The sequence below is a fragment of the Cryptomeria japonica genome, chromosome 3 (assembly GCF_030272615.1).
Source record: "Cryptomeria japonica chromosome 3, Sugi_1.0, whole genome shotgun sequence".
Classification (NCBI taxonomy): domain Eukaryota; kingdom Viridiplantae; phylum Streptophyta; class Pinopsida; order Cupressales; family Cupressaceae; genus Cryptomeria; species Cryptomeria japonica.
This window is the reverse complement of record NC_081407.1, coordinates 1,001,205,333-1,001,226,577: the sequence shown is the minus strand read 5'-3', so window position 1 is coordinate 1,001,226,577 and position 21,245 is coordinate 1,001,205,333. Positions and strand designations below refer to the sequence as shown.

The 21,245-nt window shown below is 36.6% G+C and overlaps 1 protein-coding gene across 1 annotated transcript in view; it reads right to left on the bottom strand.

Moving 5' to 3' along the window:
• LOC131077770 (TMV resistance protein N-like) overlaps positions 1 to 17,236 on the bottom strand; it is a 39,806-nt gene extending 22,570 nt beyond the window's left edge. Inside the window, exon 1 of the mRNA XM_058015321.2 lies at positions 17,020 to 17,236. Within this exon, the coding sequence (XP_057871304.2) occupies positions 17,020 to 17,236 (217 nt within the window). The remainder of the gene's footprint in view (positions 1 to 17,019) is intronic.
• Between the last annotated feature and the right edge of the window lie 4,009 nt (positions 17,237 to 21,245).

Genomic DNA, 21,245 nt, shown 5'->3' with positions numbered 1-21,245 from the left:
TTCCTATTGAGGATTCCACCTCAATCCCTAACTCCACTTCCAAGTGCTCCAACAAACCTCTGCAAAGGAGCTTTGATCTCAAACTGGTTCCAAGATTGTAGAATTAAGTTACACGGTGTCTTTGATGACTTTTAGGAGTTTAATCACCTTTAAACCCATCACCAAGCCTTTCCAAGGTTTCTTTGACTATACCGGCTCCAAACGGGCCTAATTCTATTAGCCCTCCTATTACGGTTTTAAAGGCTTAGTTTCAAATCTTCCCACACAAGGCCACAAATAAATTACATTTATGGGCACCCTTTTCATATTTTCATACAATATTGTAAAATTCCATCTGGGTTCTCTGTACACATGGGGTTTCCAATACTGTCCTATTTCTAAGGGTTTTAGGCCTATCCGAGTGACTTGCAAACATGGCTTTGGAAAGCTTCACTAGTCTAAACATCTGCAAAAATAAAACAAGAATTATTTAAGGGAATTCAAAGAGGTCTCCAACCATGTGTCAATTTTGGCTCCACCAATCCATATGTGCTCTGAAAACGCACATCTCCTGCTGTCCTAGTCTCACCAACTCCTAGCTATGAGTCTAGGCTATCATTGTAAATTCACCACAAAGTTCTACAAAACCAAAACACCTATACTAAACATATTTATATACCCTAACCTAGCATTCCATAGGATTTCAACTGGTGCCATCAGTGGATGCTCAGGTTAGAGCCATCTCTCACTTAAACCCTAGCTTATAAGGGTTTTACATGTAGTCACAGAGAATGGATTGAATCTCTACAACCAGACACAATCAAACTTTCTAATCTACCTTGTTGGAAAGTAGACTCACCAATATCTCATGCCCTACAATTAGATTCTTCTGACAAGTCCGTAGTGGACCACACAACACAGCAAAAACAAAGACAACAATAAAAAATGGTTCAAACAAGATTTTCCTTACAACCAAAACTTGTTTTGCATTCCAAGATCTTCCAACCCATACAATGATGTTTTTTTTGGCTTTAAAAAACATGATTCAATTGGTTAGAACCAACTTCTTCACTGCCAATCAACAAAAATGCAACTTTTTGCAAAATTGCAAATGTTGCTTAGCAACTTTACATCTTTTTCATCCTGAGAATGCAACTTTGCACTCAAGTGTACTACGACGCTCAAAAGGCCCTCTATGCACCCTAGGAGACCTAAAAACAATACATTACACCTATAGACACCTAAAATTGTCCTGTCTAATTAAATAAATATTTTATTTATTTAATTAATTTAACCTAATTCTTCTATTAATTAAATAAATTTTTATTTATTTAATTAATTCATTTATCCTCTTCTAGCCTTATTTCTCATTTAAATAAATACATTTATTTATCTAAATTATCCTTTTCCTAAATTAAATAAATACTTTTGTAGTCACATAAATATGTCCATTTTAATTAAATGAATATTTGCTATTTATTTGATTAAAAATCCACTACCCATCAGTTAATTAAATTAACATTTAATTAATTCATCCTCAAATCATTCTCCTATTAATTAAATAAATTATTCAATTTATTTTAATTAATTCATTAAACCAAATTCACATCCAATTAAATGAATAAAATCCTATTTATTTCATTTAAATCCCCCTTTCCTCTTTTAAAAAAATAATTAAAAACATTTATTTAAAATCATTCACCCCCCCCCTTGCATTTTCCTACAAATGCAACTTGCAACCACAAGTTGAAATAAATGAATTTTATTTTAATTTAAATCCTATTTTCTTTCACCCACCAAACCCACTTGCAATCCTAATCCTCTTCTAGATTCTTCTAACCTCTTCCTAATTAGCCTAATCCATCCCCTAATTATTGTCACATTCCTAAGCAACTTGAAGTCACTTCTCAAAGACTTCAAAGTCTTTGAAAAGCATTAAGTGCTTTGTGTGTTCAACAATTTAACCTCTAAAGTCTTCCAAACCACTAATGGCTCTTACATGACCATTTATGGCTTTTACATGACCATTTATGGTTAATTCAACTTGCATCCATGTGTCCCCTCAAGCATTTATTGCTTTGACCATGGTTATCCCTTTAACCTTTGCACAAGAGTTTATCCATTGGATAAAAGCATTATTCTTTGGATAATGAATTTATTCACTCAACCCAACCTTAACCTTAACTCCCAAGTTAACTATCAGGTCATGTCAAGCATTTAATGTGTCTTCCCTCTCCTCTCAACCCATCTCATGTTGACACTTGTCATCCTGGGATTGGGTTGAAAGCCCTCACATGGATTGAATATCATTCAATCTTGACCCTTGTTGAGATTACTCAATCTCAACCATCCATTGCTCCATTTTTCTTATAAATAGAGCTCATTTCTTCATAATCGAGATCTTGAAAACTTGTATGCATTTAATCTAGTCATTTTTAGAGAGCATTTTAGCATAAATCACTAATATATTGTCATTTTGGACTAAAATAAATCTTAGTTCATTTCATAGCATCTCATATTTAGCTTATTTTACACTTGCATAGCATAAGTTCATAAGTATTTTTGATCTTGAATCTCCATAAGACATCCACAGTGCAAAAAGTTGCTGAGAGCTACACTAATTTGGAACTTGGAGAGGAGAGGAACAAGGGAGAAGGAGCTAAGAGCATGAGAGAAGGAATTTGGAGATGCCTTGTTGTATTTGCTTCCATAGTTAGATATTTCATCATGTTTTTAGTATCTCTTTTGATATGCCTGCTTAGACTAGTTTTTGGTTTATTAACACTAATCTTTGTCTTTGTTTCTTGTGTTTTTGTGTGTTATACGACCACAAGTTTTAGTCTAATGTTGTCCATTTTGCAAAGCATCATTTGGTGAACCCGACGTGAATCAAAAAACAAATTTTTGAAACAAACTAACTTTTTGACTATTTAGCTTGACACACAGGTCGCGCTTTAGTGCTTTTGTTCGTGCTTTAGCGCTTTTGCAATTTGATCTTTTAGCGCTATTGTAAAAACAATAGCGCTATTGTCTCAAATTTAGTGCTATTGCCCATATATTAGCGCTTTTGCCTATTAAGTAGCACTTTTGTCCATATTTTAGCGCACTTGTATTGTTGTTTAAACATTATACATTAGCGCTTGTGTCAATACTTTAGCGCATTTGTGTTAAGTAGCACTTCTATTGTCACATAGAGTAGCGCTATTGTAACAGAACGTTGTAAAAAAAGACCTTGTAACCGATAATATTTTTTTTTAGGCTTGTGGAAGCCCACCATATTTTCAGATTTTACTAACTTTTCGTTTCATGTGCAGGTTTTAAACTAACCCTTTTTGTTACTTAAAAATCAAAAACACTTCATTTTTGGTGCTATAAAATTCACAACACAATTTTGTTTACTTGCAAGTTAGGAAACAAGAACTTTCATTTGGTGCTATAAAATTCACAACACAATTTTGTTTACTTGCAAGTTAGGAAACAAAAATCTTCATTTCGTGCTATAAAATTCACAAAACAAATGTTATTTCTTGCAAGTTAGGATTCATCTTCTTTTGGTGTTTAAAATCAACAAAACAAAATTTGATTTCCTTGCATCAAATCTAGAATTAAAAATTTACAATCAACACTTCGATTTGGTACAAGTAAAAAGAACAATCAACTTGTCTCATTTTTGCAAAATGATTTACTTCATGCATACAAGTTTCAATTTCCGTTGACCAGGATTTCAAATTCCTAGTTTATTCAAACATATTGCCTTTGAAGTTAAAAAGAACATCATGGTTGTTGGAGCAACATCTTCAAATAGTTAGATCACCATTGCAATGACAAGTTAAAAAGAACAAGTGTCTTTTGTGTTTGGCACACTTGTGCAAAAGAGTTTGTCAAGTGGTCCTACTTCTAACACACACTATCCTCTCCCTTGGCTCTCGTGGTCCTAGGTGCAAGAGAAAAGTCTTAGTAACACTCAAATTTTATCTTTTTAAGAGAGGCCTACCAAGAGACACATCACTCTTGGGAATGACCTCGCGCGGTAAATCCTTCGAGCTGCTATAGAAATCAGGTGTGAGCAAAAGTTGTAGCCTTGGGTATATTTGTTCCTACAGTGTAACTTGCCAAAAGAACAAATGGGACCCACCACAAGTTACAAGGCTCTTAAGTAAGTCACTGCATAATGAACTTATGTCCAAAAACATCAAACGTTACTAAACACCTTTATGTAGTAGCCCACCCGTTCTATTGATTGAGGATATTTGTGATAAGTTCAATGCAAGAGCATAGATGGTTTTGCTCCCAGGATACTCACCATACATATTTCCTTGAGTAGAAACATAGTTTTTTGAAAAGTCACTTGTGGCTTGATGAAAGTGGTGACTCCCCCATGATAGGGATCATCTATTTGTTATGCTCATGCAAGACTTAGTATATCACATCCTTACCTGCCACGGGATTCATAAGGTATGTAGTACCAAAGTTGAAGAAATATCAAGATGTGGGCTGAAATTATCGCAACTGGCCATTTGACCTTAGGGATAAAGAGTGTTTGAAGTGTTTTCATTTTAGTCAAGACCAGTGCAAATTGAGCTGACTTCAGGCTTTGGAAAGACACCTAAAATACATTTAAAGGAAAGGGTCATAAAAGTTCAAAAGAGATTGGGTTGATCAAGACCCATACTTACTTGTGCCTTTTGAGGCAACATTCTTGTGTTTGTATGCTTGCTTTGTTTTCTTGTCAAACAAAACATCAAAAATCCAATTCCAAAACAAAGTATTCATCCAACACAAAACATTTTTAGGAAAACAAGAGATCAAAACAAAGTGCAAAAACAAGGTATCAAAATATATGACCATTCTTCACATCTTGAGAAAGAAGAATATTCATCAACATGTCAACTTGAAGAGAAGACCATTAAGTTCAAAAGCTCTCATCAAAAGAAGGAGATTCTTCTATCTCAATAGACAAATATTTGTCTCTCATAGAGCTTTTCTACGTCACATGCGTCTCTATCTTCAAGGGAAATCAAACGAGTTTGATCAAGAGTCATTAAACCACAAAGCTTTTATGCAATATCGAGCTTTGAGTTATCACAAGAACAACGGAGGCAAGATCAATCCTGACTTCTTTCTAGACATTTGCTTCACCTATAACATAGCTCAGGAAGAACCACCAACTCCTGAAAGAGAAGAGGTAGAATTTGTTCCATATGTAACATGGAGCTTTTATTGAAGTTAGCATCTCATCCATTCCCTCATTCACATATCATCAATCCATTCCAACTCTCAAAACATCAAAAGGTTTTCATCCTAAGTTCTATTTTCGATATTGCTTGAAATCAAACACAAAACATATCACTTTTTAGAGTGTCTCTACATCTAGGATAAACTCATCCTAAGAGGCATTTCTACGCAGATTAAAACTAGTCTATAAGTGAATCCTCTCATTACTAGGTAGTTGAGTCTGTAACACATCTCAGATTTCTCTAAAACCTTATCACATCAAACTTTGTCAAAACCAACACAACAAGCAAGTCAAGAAAGAACTTTGGTAAAATCTACCTTTAGTGCTAGGGATCCGTATGCAAAGCACTTCACCAAACATAAATCTCTCATTTCATCAACAACTCATCATCATTTTCACCAGACTTCACCAAAAACTTGTAACAAAATGGCTCATACCAGATCACGGACTAGGCGAATGGAAATTGAAGAAGAAGAGGAGCAAAACCTTAATGAATTCCAAGAAGCCCTTGGAGGAAACACTAATGACGAAAACCCAAGTACTCCTACTCCTGCGGCAATAGAAAGGGCACAACACAACCCTCTCTTTAATCAACTATTTGATGAAATACTCAGGAGCAATGTTGATGCTCACTTTTAAAGACTTGCTCAAGAAGGAGCCAAACTACCCTCTGACTTTGATGTTACACAACTAAGGCAAGCATCAGAATGCCAAAGTCACAATGAGGATGAAAGAGGTCAAGATCACATCAGATACAACCTTCATCAAGGTAATCCCCCACCTCCTCCTCCTCCAAATGAAATAGACATGTTGCAGCGACAAGTTGAGAATCTCGCCCAACAACTTCATAGTGGTGTTGGCATTCCATTTAAAATGAGAGATTGTTGGCATTTCATCAAGGATATTGAGAAGGTTATTGATGATTATGGATATAACTAATTAAGGATGTTTATTGTCTTAATATTATTATTTTGTCATTGATGTCAAGAAATTGATTTTCTAATTCAGTATGATGTTGCCATATCTTAAGAAGTATGATTTGATGAGAATAAAGATGTCGGTAAAAGACACAAAGAATGTGATGAATAAGAGGAGGAATAAGTTATTCAATGGGAAACTATTACTGAGTTAGACAATGATGAGATCATGATGTTTAGATTGTTTTGATATCCTACATATGTTGTTGATTGTAAGGTTAATACTATACTATGTTACCGAGCAAAGAACCTAGTCGGTAAACCCTAAGGTTATCGCTCTCGGTTAATGAAGGCAGAATGTCTACCGAGTCAAGTTTAGTATTTACCGAGTTGCAACCGAGCTGTAACAAAATGCATTAAATGATTAAAAGCGTTATTTAATGAAGGAAGCTGATGAGCTAGAGTTGATTAAATGAGTGGTAAGCCGTGCATGAAGTTTGTTAAGAATCTATGGCAATGGAAGATCAGCAGGAAGATCTACAGCTCAAATTGAACCGCAATACCTTAGCACAAGTTCCAAGAAATGTATGCAAGTTCCAAGGCGAGGTAAAACATTTTCAGATTGAAGGATACAATGAACCTAGTCAAGATTGAAGATCTGATGGCTATGATTGATCATGGGAAATGTGATCAAGGAGATTAAGTGGTTAGCAAATTGTTTATAAATAAGGAATTGTTGATAAACAATGTATGCGGGCAAGTGTAAGCATAGGGATGCTACATAGTGATTATCGAGCACAGAAGCTTGAAGACTTGTTTGTTTAACAGAGTATAGAGCCTAGCAGAGGGACAAGATAAGTCCTATGACTAGATTGTATTGAGCAAATAAGAATTTGCTTTAGCATTTTTAGATGTGAAGTTGCAGATATATTTTTATTACTATTATTTTGTAAAGTGACAGAAAATCTCTTAACCGAGTGGACTTAACAGTCTTATTTGTAAAACCCTCTAGCAAGGTGACATTCTGATTGAGTGTTTGAAATCCTTTAACAAGGTCACTTCTAACAAGGTGAAGATCCTAATAGATCTGAGGGAAATCCCTTAACTGGGTCACATCAAGCAATGTGTTTGTAATCTTTAATAGGATTTGCTTTTAACCGAGCATACTCTAGAAGAGTATATTTCTTAGTGGGTCCAAAATCCCACAGTGGTTTTTCCCTATTTGGGTTTCCACATTAAATCTGGTGTTATATGTTTGTGATCTTATCTGTTTATGAGTCTGCATGCTTTACTATTTTTTTGATAAGGTTACTGAGGTTGAATCTATTGATTTTATGGAAGATTAAGTTTGCATGATTCACCCCCCCTCTCATCTTGTCAGCTTGGCATTTGTACTTAACATTTAGTATCAGAACTATCAATTGGTATCAGAGCTTTGGATTCTAGAAAAAAAAGTTTAAAGGCACTTGAGGAAAAGATTAAAGATGTATAAGAGGGATGCACCGAAGCTGAACAAGTCAAGTTTCTCTACATGGTAGAAAAGGATGAAGCTGCACTTATCAGGAGTTGGATAATATGTTGTATATTATCCAGAGAATGATTTCATTACACTGAGCACCTATCCATTGACAATGGAAGAGATAAAGGCAAAGCAAGAACATATTCAAGCAATGATTGAAATAACATCTGCATTGACCGACTCAAAGTTTAATGATCTAGAAGGCTGCAATGATGCCAAGGCAATGTGGGACAAGCTCATATCTGTGTATGGCAGTGATGAACATGTTCAAAGAGCAAAAGTGGATAGTCTAAGAGGACAACTTGAATCTATGAGGATGAATGAAGGTGAAAACATAACCATACAGTACAAGACTAAAGGAGTTTGTCGATCAAATCAAAGGAGTAGGAGGAACCATTGAAGAAAAAGATATAACAAGTAAGTTGTTAAGAACCCTTCTACCAGCTTATGCAATCCGAGTCTCTGCAATCAATGAATTAAAGTCTGTACCCAATATGTTGGTTTCTTTGGATGCTACTATTGGTAAGCTACATGCATTTGAGCTAAGTAATTTTGATAACAATGGGTCTTCGGTAAATAAAGTTGAATTTGAATTTAGTTCTTTCCATCTTGATGAATCTGATGATTACAATGATAGAAAGTATAAGTATGCTGAAGGGAATCATAGTGGAGCAAGTGAAATATTTCATAAAAACATGGAGGAGGTACACAAACTTTATGAAGAAATCAGAAAGCAAGAAGAATTTGAAGCACTATTAGCCAGAAGGCTACCAAGAGGAAAAGATAAGTACAAAGGAAAGTTTCCTTTGAAATGTTTTAACTATGATAGAATTGGACGCATGGCTTCTAACTGTCCTGACAAAGAATCTAGTGAAAAGAGAGATTACTGAGATGACAGACAGAAAGATAATCATTACAAAGGACACCAAGACTTCAGAAGAAGCGATTGAAAATCATGCCTAATTGTCGATGAGGAATCCAATGATGATAAATCAGATGAAACTGATACAGAGGAAGTAGTTTATGTGGCTATCAAAGATGGATCAGATAAAGAAAGGTATGAAGAAAAAGCTTTAATATCTCACATAAGTAAAAATGATTCTTGGATCATAGATAGTGGATGCTCACATCACATGACAGGTGATAAACTCAAGTTTGTTAAATTAGAGGATTATGATGGAGGTTATGTAAGATTTGGTAATGATGCACCATGTTCGGTAAAAGGTAAAGGATCCATAACACTTCTTAACAATGCTAAATGCAATGATGTTTACTGGGTTCAAGGTTTGAAATATAATTTATTGAGTGTAGCACAGCTAAACAATACAGGATACCGAATAGAGTTTCAAAAAGGAAATGTCAAAGTTCTTGACAAGCATGGAAAGTTGGCTGCTACCGGGACACAAACAAAAGGTAACACATTTCACCTTGACTCAACTCGGAATAATTGTCTTTATGCAAAGACAGATGATACCTAGTTATGGCATAAAAGGTTTTGTCATGTAAATTTTGATAATCTGATCAAAATAAGTAAGAAGCACCGAGTAAGAGGTCTACTGAGTCTTGAGAAAATGGAAAATGCTATATGTCGAGGATGCCAGATGGGTAAGATGACAAGATCAAGCTTTACAAGTAAGTCCTACACTTCTAAGGGAATTTTAGATCTTGTGCATACTGATCTTTGTGGTCCTATGAAAGTTCAGAGTTATTATGGTGATAAATATTTCATATTATTTGTGGATGATTATTCAAGGATGATGTCAATTATGTTTTCAAAAGAAAAATCAGAAGCTTTTCAAATGTTTAAATGGTACAAGGCAAGAGTTGAAAATGAAATAGGAAGACAACTGAAATGTCTTAGATTAGATAGAGGAGGAGAGTTTACCTCGGATGAGTTTAACTTATTCTGCAATGATCATGGTATAAAAAGACAAGTCTCTACACCAAGAACATGATAGCAAAATGGGATAGCTGAGAGAAGAAACAGATCTATTGTGGATTGTGCCAAAACCTTGATGATAGAAAAGAAGGTACCTCAAACATTTTGGAGAGAAGCAATAAGCACAATAGTTTACACCCTGAACTGAGTACAACTGAAGAAAGGAACTTTGAAGACACCATATGAAATCTGGTATGACAAGAAACCTAATGTAAGTTACTTCAAAATCTTTGGAAGTAGATGCTATGTACACAAAGATGATAGAAATGGAAAGTTTGATTAGAAAAGTGAACAAGGAACATTTCTTGGTTATTCTTCTAGAAGAAAAGCATTTAAATGTCTAATCAAATCATCCAACAAAATAGTAGAAAGTGCAAATGTGAAAATTGATGAATTTACAGAAAGAAATGATGAAGGAAATTCCAAGGAACCAGAAGATTATGAAGAATTTGTCTATGTTCAACCAACAAGTCCTACCGAGAGAGTTATTGAAGAAAATAAAGAGGATACTCAGTTACCGAGTGATGAAGAAGATCATACAGAGCCTACCGAGCCTATATTAGCCAAGTATGTCAGAAGGAATCATGCATCAAGTCAAATTATAGGAGATAAGGATGATCCAGTGATGACAAGGAACAAACTGAGACAGAACAAGTCTAATATCTGAATTTGAACCGAGAATAGTGAAAGAGGCATTTAACAGTGAAGATTGGGTAAATGCTATGATAGAAGAGATTGATCAAATCAAGAAGAATGACACATGGACACTAGTCCCAAGTCTGAAGGAAAAAAATGTAATCGGTACAAAGTGGATTTTCAAAAACAAGCTAAATGAAAAAGGTGAGGTCATTTGAAATAAAGCAAGACTAGTTTGCAAAGGATATGCTCAGGAAGAAGGAATTGATTATGGCGAGACCTTTGCACTTGTGGCAAGACTTGAAGGAGTAAGAACATTGTTGGCATATGTTGCTTTCAAAAATTTCAAGGTATATCAAATGGATGTCAAATCTACATTTATGAATGGTATATTAGAAGAAGAAGTTTATATTGAACAACTTGAAGGATTTGTTGAAGACAAGAATAAAGATCAGGTATGTAAATTGAACAAAGCATTATATGGTTTGAAACAAGCACCTAGAGCATGGTATGAGAGATTGCACTCTTATTTGATCAAGATTGGTTTTATAAGAACAAGTGAAAATAGCAATATGTACACGAAGAATGATGAAGACAATGGAATACTGATCTCAGCCATATTTGTTGATGACATTATATTTTTTGGGAATGATTCTCTATGCAAAAACTTTGGTAATGAAATGTGCAAAGAATTTGAGATGTCACTAATTGGTGAGATAAAGTATTTTATAGGTTTACAGATACTGCAAATGAAAGATGAGATTTTCATTACTCAATCCAAGTACATAAAGGAAATCTTGAAGAAATTTGGAATGGAGGACTCAAAACTAGTAAGTACTCCTATGACTACCAACTGCAAATTATCAAAGAATGATGAATCTGCATCTGTTGATGAGACACTTTACCAATCTATGATTGGAAAGTTGCAATATGTTATTCACAGCAAGTCAGATATAGCACATGCAGTAGGTATAGTTGCAAGATTTTCTGCAGATCCCAAGGAAACACATATGACAGCAATCAAAAGAATTTTCAGATACCTGAGAGGCACTGAAGATTATGGCTTAGTCTATGACAAGAGAAATGATTTTGATTTAAAAGTGTATACTGATGTTGATTGGGCAGGCAACATTGATGACAGGAAAAGCACAAGTGGAGGAGCTTTCTTTTTAGGAGAAAGACTAGTAAGTTGGCTTAGCAAGAAACAAGGATGTGTTTCACAGTCAACAGCAGAAGCTGAATATGTTGCTGCAGCATTGAATTGCACTAATATAGCATGGATCAAACAACTGTTGGAAGGCATAAATGATAAAGTTACCGAGCCAGTAACTATATTCTGTGATAATACTAGTACCATTAACATTTCAAAGAATCTTGTAATGCACTCTAAGACAAAGCAATCTCTATCAAATATCATTATCTTAGAGAAGAAGCTCAAGAGAAGACAGTGGTGTTGGAGTATGTTAGCACAAAAGAGCAAATAGCAGATATCTTCACCAAACCACTGCCAAGGGACACTTTTGAGTATCTCAAAAGCAAGTTAGGGGTCCTACCCCTATCTTCTACTCACTGACAGAGTTCGATGAAAGCATCAATTCGATGAATCTACAGAATATTATGTGTGGATTGATGCTTATTTACACACTTTAGGAAGTTTTCTAAAGGTGTGCAGAAACTAAATACAAGGAACAGGAATTGAAGACATATTGCTCTGACCAAGACTGAGTAGATACATAATAGCAAGGAATTCACTTCTCAGTGGAAGAAATTATGTTTTAGTTCTTTTACTTTTTGGCATTGTTGTCAAAAGGGGAGAAGACTAATGTATGGGGGAGAAGACTAATGACAGGGGGAGAGCATTTCAAAATCTTACAGCAATCTGAATCCGAATCAGTGAGGTTAAATCAATTGGTTTTGCCATCAATGCCAAAGGGGGAGATTGTTGGCATTCCAATTACAATGAGAGATTGTTGGCATTTCATCAAGGATATTGAGAAGGTTGTTGATGATTATGGATATAACTGATTAAGGATGTTTACTGTCTTAATATTATTATTTTGTCATTGATGTCAAGAAAATGATTTTCTAATTTAGTATGATGTTGCCATATCTTAAGAAGTATGATTTGATGAGAATAAAGATGTCAGTAAAAGACACAGAAAGAATGTGATGAATAAGAGGAGGAATAAGTTATTCAATGGGCAACTATTACCGAGCTAGACAATGATGAGATCATGATGTTTAGATTGTTTTGATATCCTACATATGTTGTTGATTGTAAGGTTAATACTATACTATGTTACCGAGCAAAGAACCTAGTCGGTAAACCCTAAGGAACCTAGTTGGTAAACCCTAAGGTTATCACTATCGGTTAATGAAGGCGGAATGTCTACCGAGTGAAGTTTAGTATTTACCGAGTTGCAATCGAGCTGTAACGGAATGCATTAAATAATTAAAAGTGTTATTTAATGAAGGAAGCTGATGAGCTGGAGTTGATTAAATGAGTGGTAAGCCGTGCATGAAGTTTGTTAAGAATCTATGGCAATGGAAGATCAGCAGGAAGATCTACAGCTCAGATTGAACTACAATACCTTAGCACAAGTTCCAAGGTGAGGTAAAACATTTTCAGATCGAAGGATACATTGAACCTGGTCAAGATTGAAGATCTGATGGCTATGATTGATCATGGGAAATGTGATCAAGGAGATTAAGTGGTTAGCAAATTGTTTATAAGGAATTGTTGATAAACAATGTATGTGGGCAAGTGTAAGCACAGGGATGCAACATAGTGATTATCGAGCACAAAAGCTTGAAGACCTGTTTGATTAACAGAGTATAGAGCCTAGCAGAGGGACAAGATAAGTCCTATGACTAGATTGTATTGAGAAAATAAGAATTTTCTTTAGCATTTTTAGATGTGAAGTTGCAGATATATTTTTATTACTATTATTTTGTAAAGTGACAGAAAATCTCTTAACTGAGTGGACTTAACAGTCTTATTTGTAAAACCCTCTAGCAAGGTGACATTCTAATTGAGTATTTGAAATCCTTTAACAAGGTCACTTCTAACAAGGTGAAGATCCTAACAGATCTGAGGGAAATCCCTTAACCAGGTCACATCTAGCAATGTGTTTGTAATCTTTAATAGGATTTTCTTTTAACCGAGCATACTCTAGAAGAGTATATTTCTTAGTGGGTCCGAAATCCCAGAGTGGTTTTTCCCTATTTGGGTTTCCATGTTAAATCTGGTGTTATATGTTTGTAATCTTATCTATTTATGAGTTTGTATGCTTTACTATTTTTTTGATAAGGTTACCGAGGTTGAATCTATTGATTTTATGGAAGATTAAGTTTGTATGATTCACCCCCCCCCCCCTCTCATCTTGTTAGCTTGGCATTTGTACTTAACATTTAGTATCAAAACTATCAAGTGGTGTGAGAACTAATCAGTTTTCACTTAATGACATTTGTCCCTATCCCTTTGGTAGGAATTTTCATATGCCACCTTTTCCACAAGGGTTTGAAACACCCAAGTTCGAAAAGTATAGAGGAAAAGGAGATCCTCGTGATCATGTTAGAGAATTCCATTCAGCTTGCCTCGAAGTGGCATACGAGGATACATACCTAATGCGCCTTACAACCACATCATGGTTTTCCCGATTACCCGATGGCATTAGGACATTTGAAGAACTCATCCAGAAGTTCCTAGCACACTACTTGCACAATATTGAATGTAATATCACAGTGGTTGATCTATGTAACACTAAACAAAAGCCAAGTGAGCTATTTTCAATCTTTCTGCAATGATGGCATCAAATTTCTAGCAGACATTCCCTTCTATTACGTGAACAAGAACTAGTGGAAATATTTATTTCCAACTTAAATGATGAAATGGAATTTCACGTAGATGTAAAAGACATAGATTCTTTTAATGACATGATCACCAAAGGTTTAAAATGTGAGCAGGCTCTTATCAAAAAAGCGCTTATCAAGATATATAACGAGCCAAAGGATGGCCCTTGCCCATGCTTCAATAGTGACAAGCCTAACTTCTGGAACAAAAACAAAAACGTCATCAACAATGGAGTTGTGGATGCACGAACTATCAAAAGTGTACAACCTATGGTTTGATTTGCAAGATAGAACCCCCCACCCAAGAATAACATAGTTGCTACTCCAAATCAGGGATGCAACGTACCTCAAGAGGAACCTAGACAACGTCAACAAAATTTTAAACCAAAACGAACATACACTCCCTTAGGGGAACCCATCGAAACAGTGTTACGTTAGTTGGTTTCTCAAAATCTGGTGACCTTACCCAAAACATCAAATTATGAACCTCAGGTCAAACCTTCATGGTGGAGGGATACTGAACATTGTGATTTCCATCAAGGGAAAGGGCATAAGACAAGCAATTGTCATAGATTGAAGGATCTTATTCAAGATCTTATTGACCGAGGTGAGATCGAAATCGAAGGACACGACCCAAAGACAACAAACAATGATCATCTCATGTTTAAAAATCCTCTTCCATCACAAGATCAAAGGAGTCCTTCCACTTTAGGGCGAAACGCAAATACCACTGATTATACGCGCGCCACTTATAATTACACTATGAATCACCTCTATGATGCTAGTAAACGAATTTCAACTATTACCATCAAAAATACCACCTCCACCTGCAATGTTATTACACGTCATAGCAAGATCACCATAAAAGCAGCTCCACAAAGCACCACATCTATCCCAAAGCAGTATAACCTTGTGGACCAATTAGACAAAACGTCCGCACTAATATCTATCTTAGAGCTATTGCACCTATCCCCATCTCATAAAACAATCTTGGATCAAGCTCTCCAAGAGGTGTCAGTCCCTACAAACCTAAATACAGATTAGTTCCAAGCCATGGTTGGAAATCTAAGGTCATCACCTTGTCTCACTTTCTCTGAAAGTGACAACACATCCTTCCAGTAACCTCGTAACGCCTCACTCCACATTGAAGGGTTTATCAACCAACATAGGATCAAGCGAGTCTTGATCAATAATGGAGCATGCCTGAATATCTGTACACTACAATTGGTCACAACACTGGTCTATACCATTGAATCAGTGGATCCCCACAAAAAGATAATAATCAAAGCTTATGATGATGCAGAGCAGTCATCCAAATGTGCAATTGTGCTACTGATCCAAGTGGGCCCAGTAATAAAGCACATCATATGTCAAGTTCTGGACCTTCCTCTGCCATACAATTTGTTGTTAGGAAGACCTTGGATACACGCCATGCAAGTTGTTCCATCCACCTATCATCAATGTATCAAGTTCCCACATAATGGTGTAGAAATTACAGTCCTGGGAGATACAAATCCATTTGCATATTGCAACAATATCAACCATCAACTAGAGATTACCATTCCCAACAATAGAGAAGCTATCCCAGCCACGTCCTACGTAAGTCCTGTTCATGGTGAAAATGGATAACAATAACAACAATATTGAAAGGCTAAATGAATCCAACCACTAAACCCTAGCCTAACAATGATCAAAGATCCACCATAACATATGAAGATTACCTAAGACAATGCAAATAACTCAAAATCACAAAGATTATACCATCACATGTCCAATAGGGTTTTGATCTCCATTCTTCCTATCTCCATTGATCTTGCTTGATGTACATTTGCTCTCAGATTTTTATATGCACAAGAGCTCAACAAAGAACAGAATGTGGTTGCAAGTAGGATTGTAGTGTAGCTAAGTCCTCCAAAATTGTTGATTAGCTTTGACAATGAAGGAAGCATCTCCTTAAATAGAAGACACAATATGAAATGGAGGGTTAAGATTGAGAGGCGTAAAAAGAGAGGTCGGCTAGGATTAGAGGGTAGGTAAAAGAAATAGTAAAATAATGAAAGAGGTAGGTAGTGTAGGAATTAAGAGATGAATGACATGTGTCATGTGTAGAAAAAGATAATGAATTAATTAAATAAATAAAGATTTATTTAATTAATAGAAGAAATAGGACAATTAAATAAATAAAATATTTATTTAATTTAGGAAAGGGATAATTTAAATAAATAAATGAATTTATTTAAATGAGAAATAAGGCTAGAAGAGGATAAATGAATTAATTAAATAAATAAAAATTTATTTAATTAATAGAAGAATTAGGCTTAGATAATTAAATAAATAAAATATTTATTTAATTAGACTGGACAATTTTGAGTGTCTACAAGTCCCACTTCTCTTTCCAGTTCAAACACCATTATACCCAAGTAAGAGAAGCTCAAGATGAAAATAACAGAGGAAGGTCATGGGGAGTACAATCTAAGCCAACTTTTTTGTGTTGGGCAACTACCGATTTCCCCTAGAACTCATGGTAAACCACAAAGGTTACTACAAGCACCACTGGTCGAACTGGCATGCCCTTTGATGCCTTTTATCCTTGGAAAGAGTCAAGAAGAAGAGACCAAAGATGAGGACTTAGCAGAATGGATCTATAAAGATCCTATTACCACCGACATCCCACAAGCTAAGCTTCCCACAGATCAATATGGAAAAGGCCTTCTCATTATGCAAAGAATGGGCTATGATGGTCAGAGTGTGTTAGGACCTTGCAAGCAAGGAAGACATGAACCATTGCAGCCAGAATTAAAGCCCAAAGATAACACGGGCTTAGGCTTTCAAAAGGAGATCCTTCCTAAGCTCAGATTTAAAGGGAAACCCAACAAACCTCTATATCAACCTACTACAAAGAGGCCACCTTTGATTATAAAAATAACACCAAGCACTGTACCAACTGCCCCAATAAGGCAAAAAATCCCAGCAATACCCTCCACAGCACCAATTATCCCACCATTCAAACCAGCAACCCAATTAGCAATAGCAACTACATCAATGGCACCATTAGCAGTATCTGAACCCCTAGAAGTGGCGACAACACTGGCAATTCCAACAGAAGCAGCAGATACAACACTACCAATACTCTCTATATTGAATTCACTAATCCCCATAATCCTTCCTTCAGCACCGATCATTTCATCCACAAGGGTACATCAACCGATCACACCTGCAGTGTTTAACTCAAAGGATATCCCAGTATGGTACAGTAATCGGCTACTAGAAAGTGACTCAGAGATTGACTCACATGAGTGGGAATTTGATTCCGTACAGCTTAATACTTCAGATGAGGAAGATGCATCACTACCTCCACCTCACAAAGACATCCCTATTTACAAAGAAGCACAGATAAAGACCTCTTGGGTTCCTGAACTGGAAACACCTTCCACAGACCCTACATCTCATCCTACGCCTGATTCTGACAAGGAGAGTACCATCAATGACCTTCACCATAATGTCTTAACCCTCACTGACACATCTAATGAACTTAACCTGATTGATGAGGTAATGCCCATTATCCATCCTGAACTCATCAAATGGAACCAACCTAATCCCCCTACCTTGACCACTTCCAAAATGTTGAGGCGATCATTGACTTTTTGGAACTATGAGATAACATAACAAGTGGGGATCACAAAGTTGGATTCGCCATAGAACTTAATAGTGCAACATAATTTGGGGTGGATGCCAAACCTTTCAGTAGCAAAAATATAATAATAAAACATGGATCTTCTAGCAAAAACCACACTATGGCACTGTTTGATCCCACAAAAGTAAAAAGAAAGAGCATATCCCATGGTGAAAACCTCTCTGAGGTGCCTGAGGATGAAAGGTTTGACATTCTCCCCTCCAGTACACAATAGGAATGATCAACAATCCTCATTGAGGAAACCAAAGAATTCAACGTGGGGACTCCTGAAACTCCTCACCACATACATTTGGCATCTCTATTAACTCTAGAGGAACAACCTAAGTTTGTCAAATTCTTTCAGAAGCGTCAGATCAACTTTGCATGGTCATATGTTGACATGCCTGGTCTCGATCCTGATTTAGTCATGCATCACCTCATCGTAGTAGAAGGAGCTAAGCCTGTCAAATAGAAACTTCGCAAGATGCATCCCCAAATTATAGTACTAGTCAAAGTAGAACTTAAGAAACTCCTTGATGTTGGTTTTATTAGACCAATTGATTATGTAGATTAGATATCCAACATTGTGCCTGTCGGCAAACCCAATGGGGGCATCTGTATTTGTGACTTCAAAGATCTAAACAAGGCATGTCCTAAAGATGATTTCCCCCTACCAAACATCGACATCATTGTAAACCTAACAGCAGGACATGTCATGCTTTCTCTCATGGATGGTTTTTCCGGGTAGAACCAGATAAAAATCACACCAGAGGATCAACATAAGACATCCTTCACATGTACATGGGGAACATACTGCTGGAATGTAATGCCTTTTGGTCTAAAGAATGCAGGAGCGACCTATCAAAGAGAAATGACCACCATATTTCATGATATGATGCACACCATCATGGAAGATTATGTCGATGACTTATTGGCAAAATCCTTAACATGAGAAGGTCATCTATAAATATTAGAGAAAATCTTTGATAGACTACAACAATATCATTGTTCAACTCAACCCAAAAAAATGTGTCTTTGGAGTAACCTCAGGGAAGCTTCTAGGATACATTGTCTCAAGCAAAGGCATTGAAGTCGAACCTACAAAAGTCAAAGCAATCATGGACATGCCACCTCCTAGGAACATCAGTCAACTAAGGACATTACAAAGGCGGCTACAATCCATCTGAAGATTCATTGCACAACTAGAAAATAAGTGTCACCCCTTTATGCACCTACTACACAAGGACATCCACTTTCAATGGGATAACAAATGCCAACAAGCATTTTAGATGCTTAAAGACTATCTCATGAATACACCATTGTTGATCCCACCAGATCCAAGTAGACCTCTATTGCTTTATATTTCAGCAACAAGTATAGCATTGGGTGTGCTACTGGCTCAACATAATGCAGAAGGGAAAGAGTGTGTTATTTACTACATCTCTCACACACTGGTTGGATATGAGCTTAATTACACACCTATTGAGCGATCTTGCCTAGCAGTAATCTTGGCAGCTACTAAACTAAGGCACTATTTGTTAACACATAAAGTATAGCTCATTGCCAAGATTGATCCACTAAAGTACTTACTCAGCAAAGCAGCATTAAAAGGTCGCTTGGCCAAATGGGTGATGATTCTTAGTAAATTTGACATCGAGTATGTGGACTGTAAGGCTATCAAGGGTCAAGTTATTGCAGATCAATTGGCCAATGCTCCCCTAATAGGAGATCATCCTCTCATTTCCAATTTTCCAGATGAAGAGATATTCATGATCACAACAGCACAACCATGAAAATTATACTTTGATGGTTCATATACTAGGCATGGCTCGGGGGAAGGCATTTTGTTTATCACACCTCAAGGTGACAGCATCCTGAAGGCTTACATGCTCACATTTCCATGCATGAACAACATATAAGAATATGAGGCCTTGATCACAGGACTCAGACTAGCCATACAATGGAAATTGAAAGAGTTACAGATATATGGTGACTCCCAACTGGTCATCCGACAAGTAACAGATGAATATCAGACCAAGGATGACAAACTCATGCCATACAAGCAAATGGTGGACAATTTAAAGGCATCATTCACTACTATCACCTTTGAGCAGATACCCAGAGATCACAATCAAGCTACTGACGCTATGGCTACCATTGCATCTCTCCTAGATCTTCCATATAATTCCACATGCTATGAGTTCTTGGTCGAACAGCTTTGGATTCCTGCTTATGATATCCCCGAATCTGAGATGATATGTCACCTTGTCAGTTCTGAATCCCCATGGTATGGTGAGTTCTACACCTACCTCCATGATCACACACTTCCTCCTAACCAATCGAATAACCAACATAAAACCTTCATTCACCAAACCGCTCGATATACCATCATTACTGATACCCTATACCGACACAGTCTTGATGGTACTCTCCTTTGATGTTTGGAATAGGATGAGATAACAAAGGCCTTGGAAGAGATACATGAAGGAATTTGTGGAACTCATGCAACCGGTCTGTCACTAGCCAAGAAACTCATGCGCACTGGATACTATTGGCCATCCATGGAAAAAGACTCCTACTACTTTGTCAAAAAGTGCAAGAAATGCCCAGTTCATGGAGACCTGATACATGCACCAGCACAGGAATTGCAACCAATCACAACACCATGGCCCTTTTGTCAATGGGGACTTGACCTTGTGGGTAAAATCCATCCATCCTCATCCAATGGCCATAAATTCCTTATTACTGCCACCGAATAGTTCACAAAGTGGATCGAAGCTGTTCCACTTACCCAAGTCACCGGTAAGCAGATCGCCTCATTCATTCTAAATTACATCATCTGTCGGTATGGTGTACCCATGTCCATCATCACAGATAACGGGCTTCCATTCAAAAATCAGGATGTCCGTGAACTCTGTGAGAAGTTTCAAATCCAACACCGCTTTTCCACTCCCTATTACCCACAAGGAAATGGTCAGGCCAAAGCATCAAACAAGAACATATTGAGAATCCTCAAGAAAATAGTCAATGATGTCGGCCATGATTGGCATGTTCAATTAAATCCAGCATTATGGGCATATCAAACTAGTATTCGAACCCCTACAGGCGCAACTCCCTACTCACTCGTCTATGGTGTAGAGGCTATTTTACCTATTGAGGTCAAGATACCATCTCTACGTGTTTCCTTGCATAATCTGATAGATGATGAAGCATACAGAGTCTCACGTCTCCAATATTTAGAGCTACTTGATGAAAAATGATAAGCTGCATACAACCACCTCAAGGCCTATCAGTAGCGCATGAGAAGAAGCTATAATCATCAGGTTAGGCCTCATACATTTGAGGTAGGTGATCTTGTTCTATGAGATAATCCTTGTAACCAACCCAATAGAGAAAATCAAGGCAAGTTTGAATCAAACTGGCTGGGTCCATATGCTATCACTGTTGTATTTGGGTCTAGGGCATATCAGTTGGCTACTTTAGAAGGAGAACCA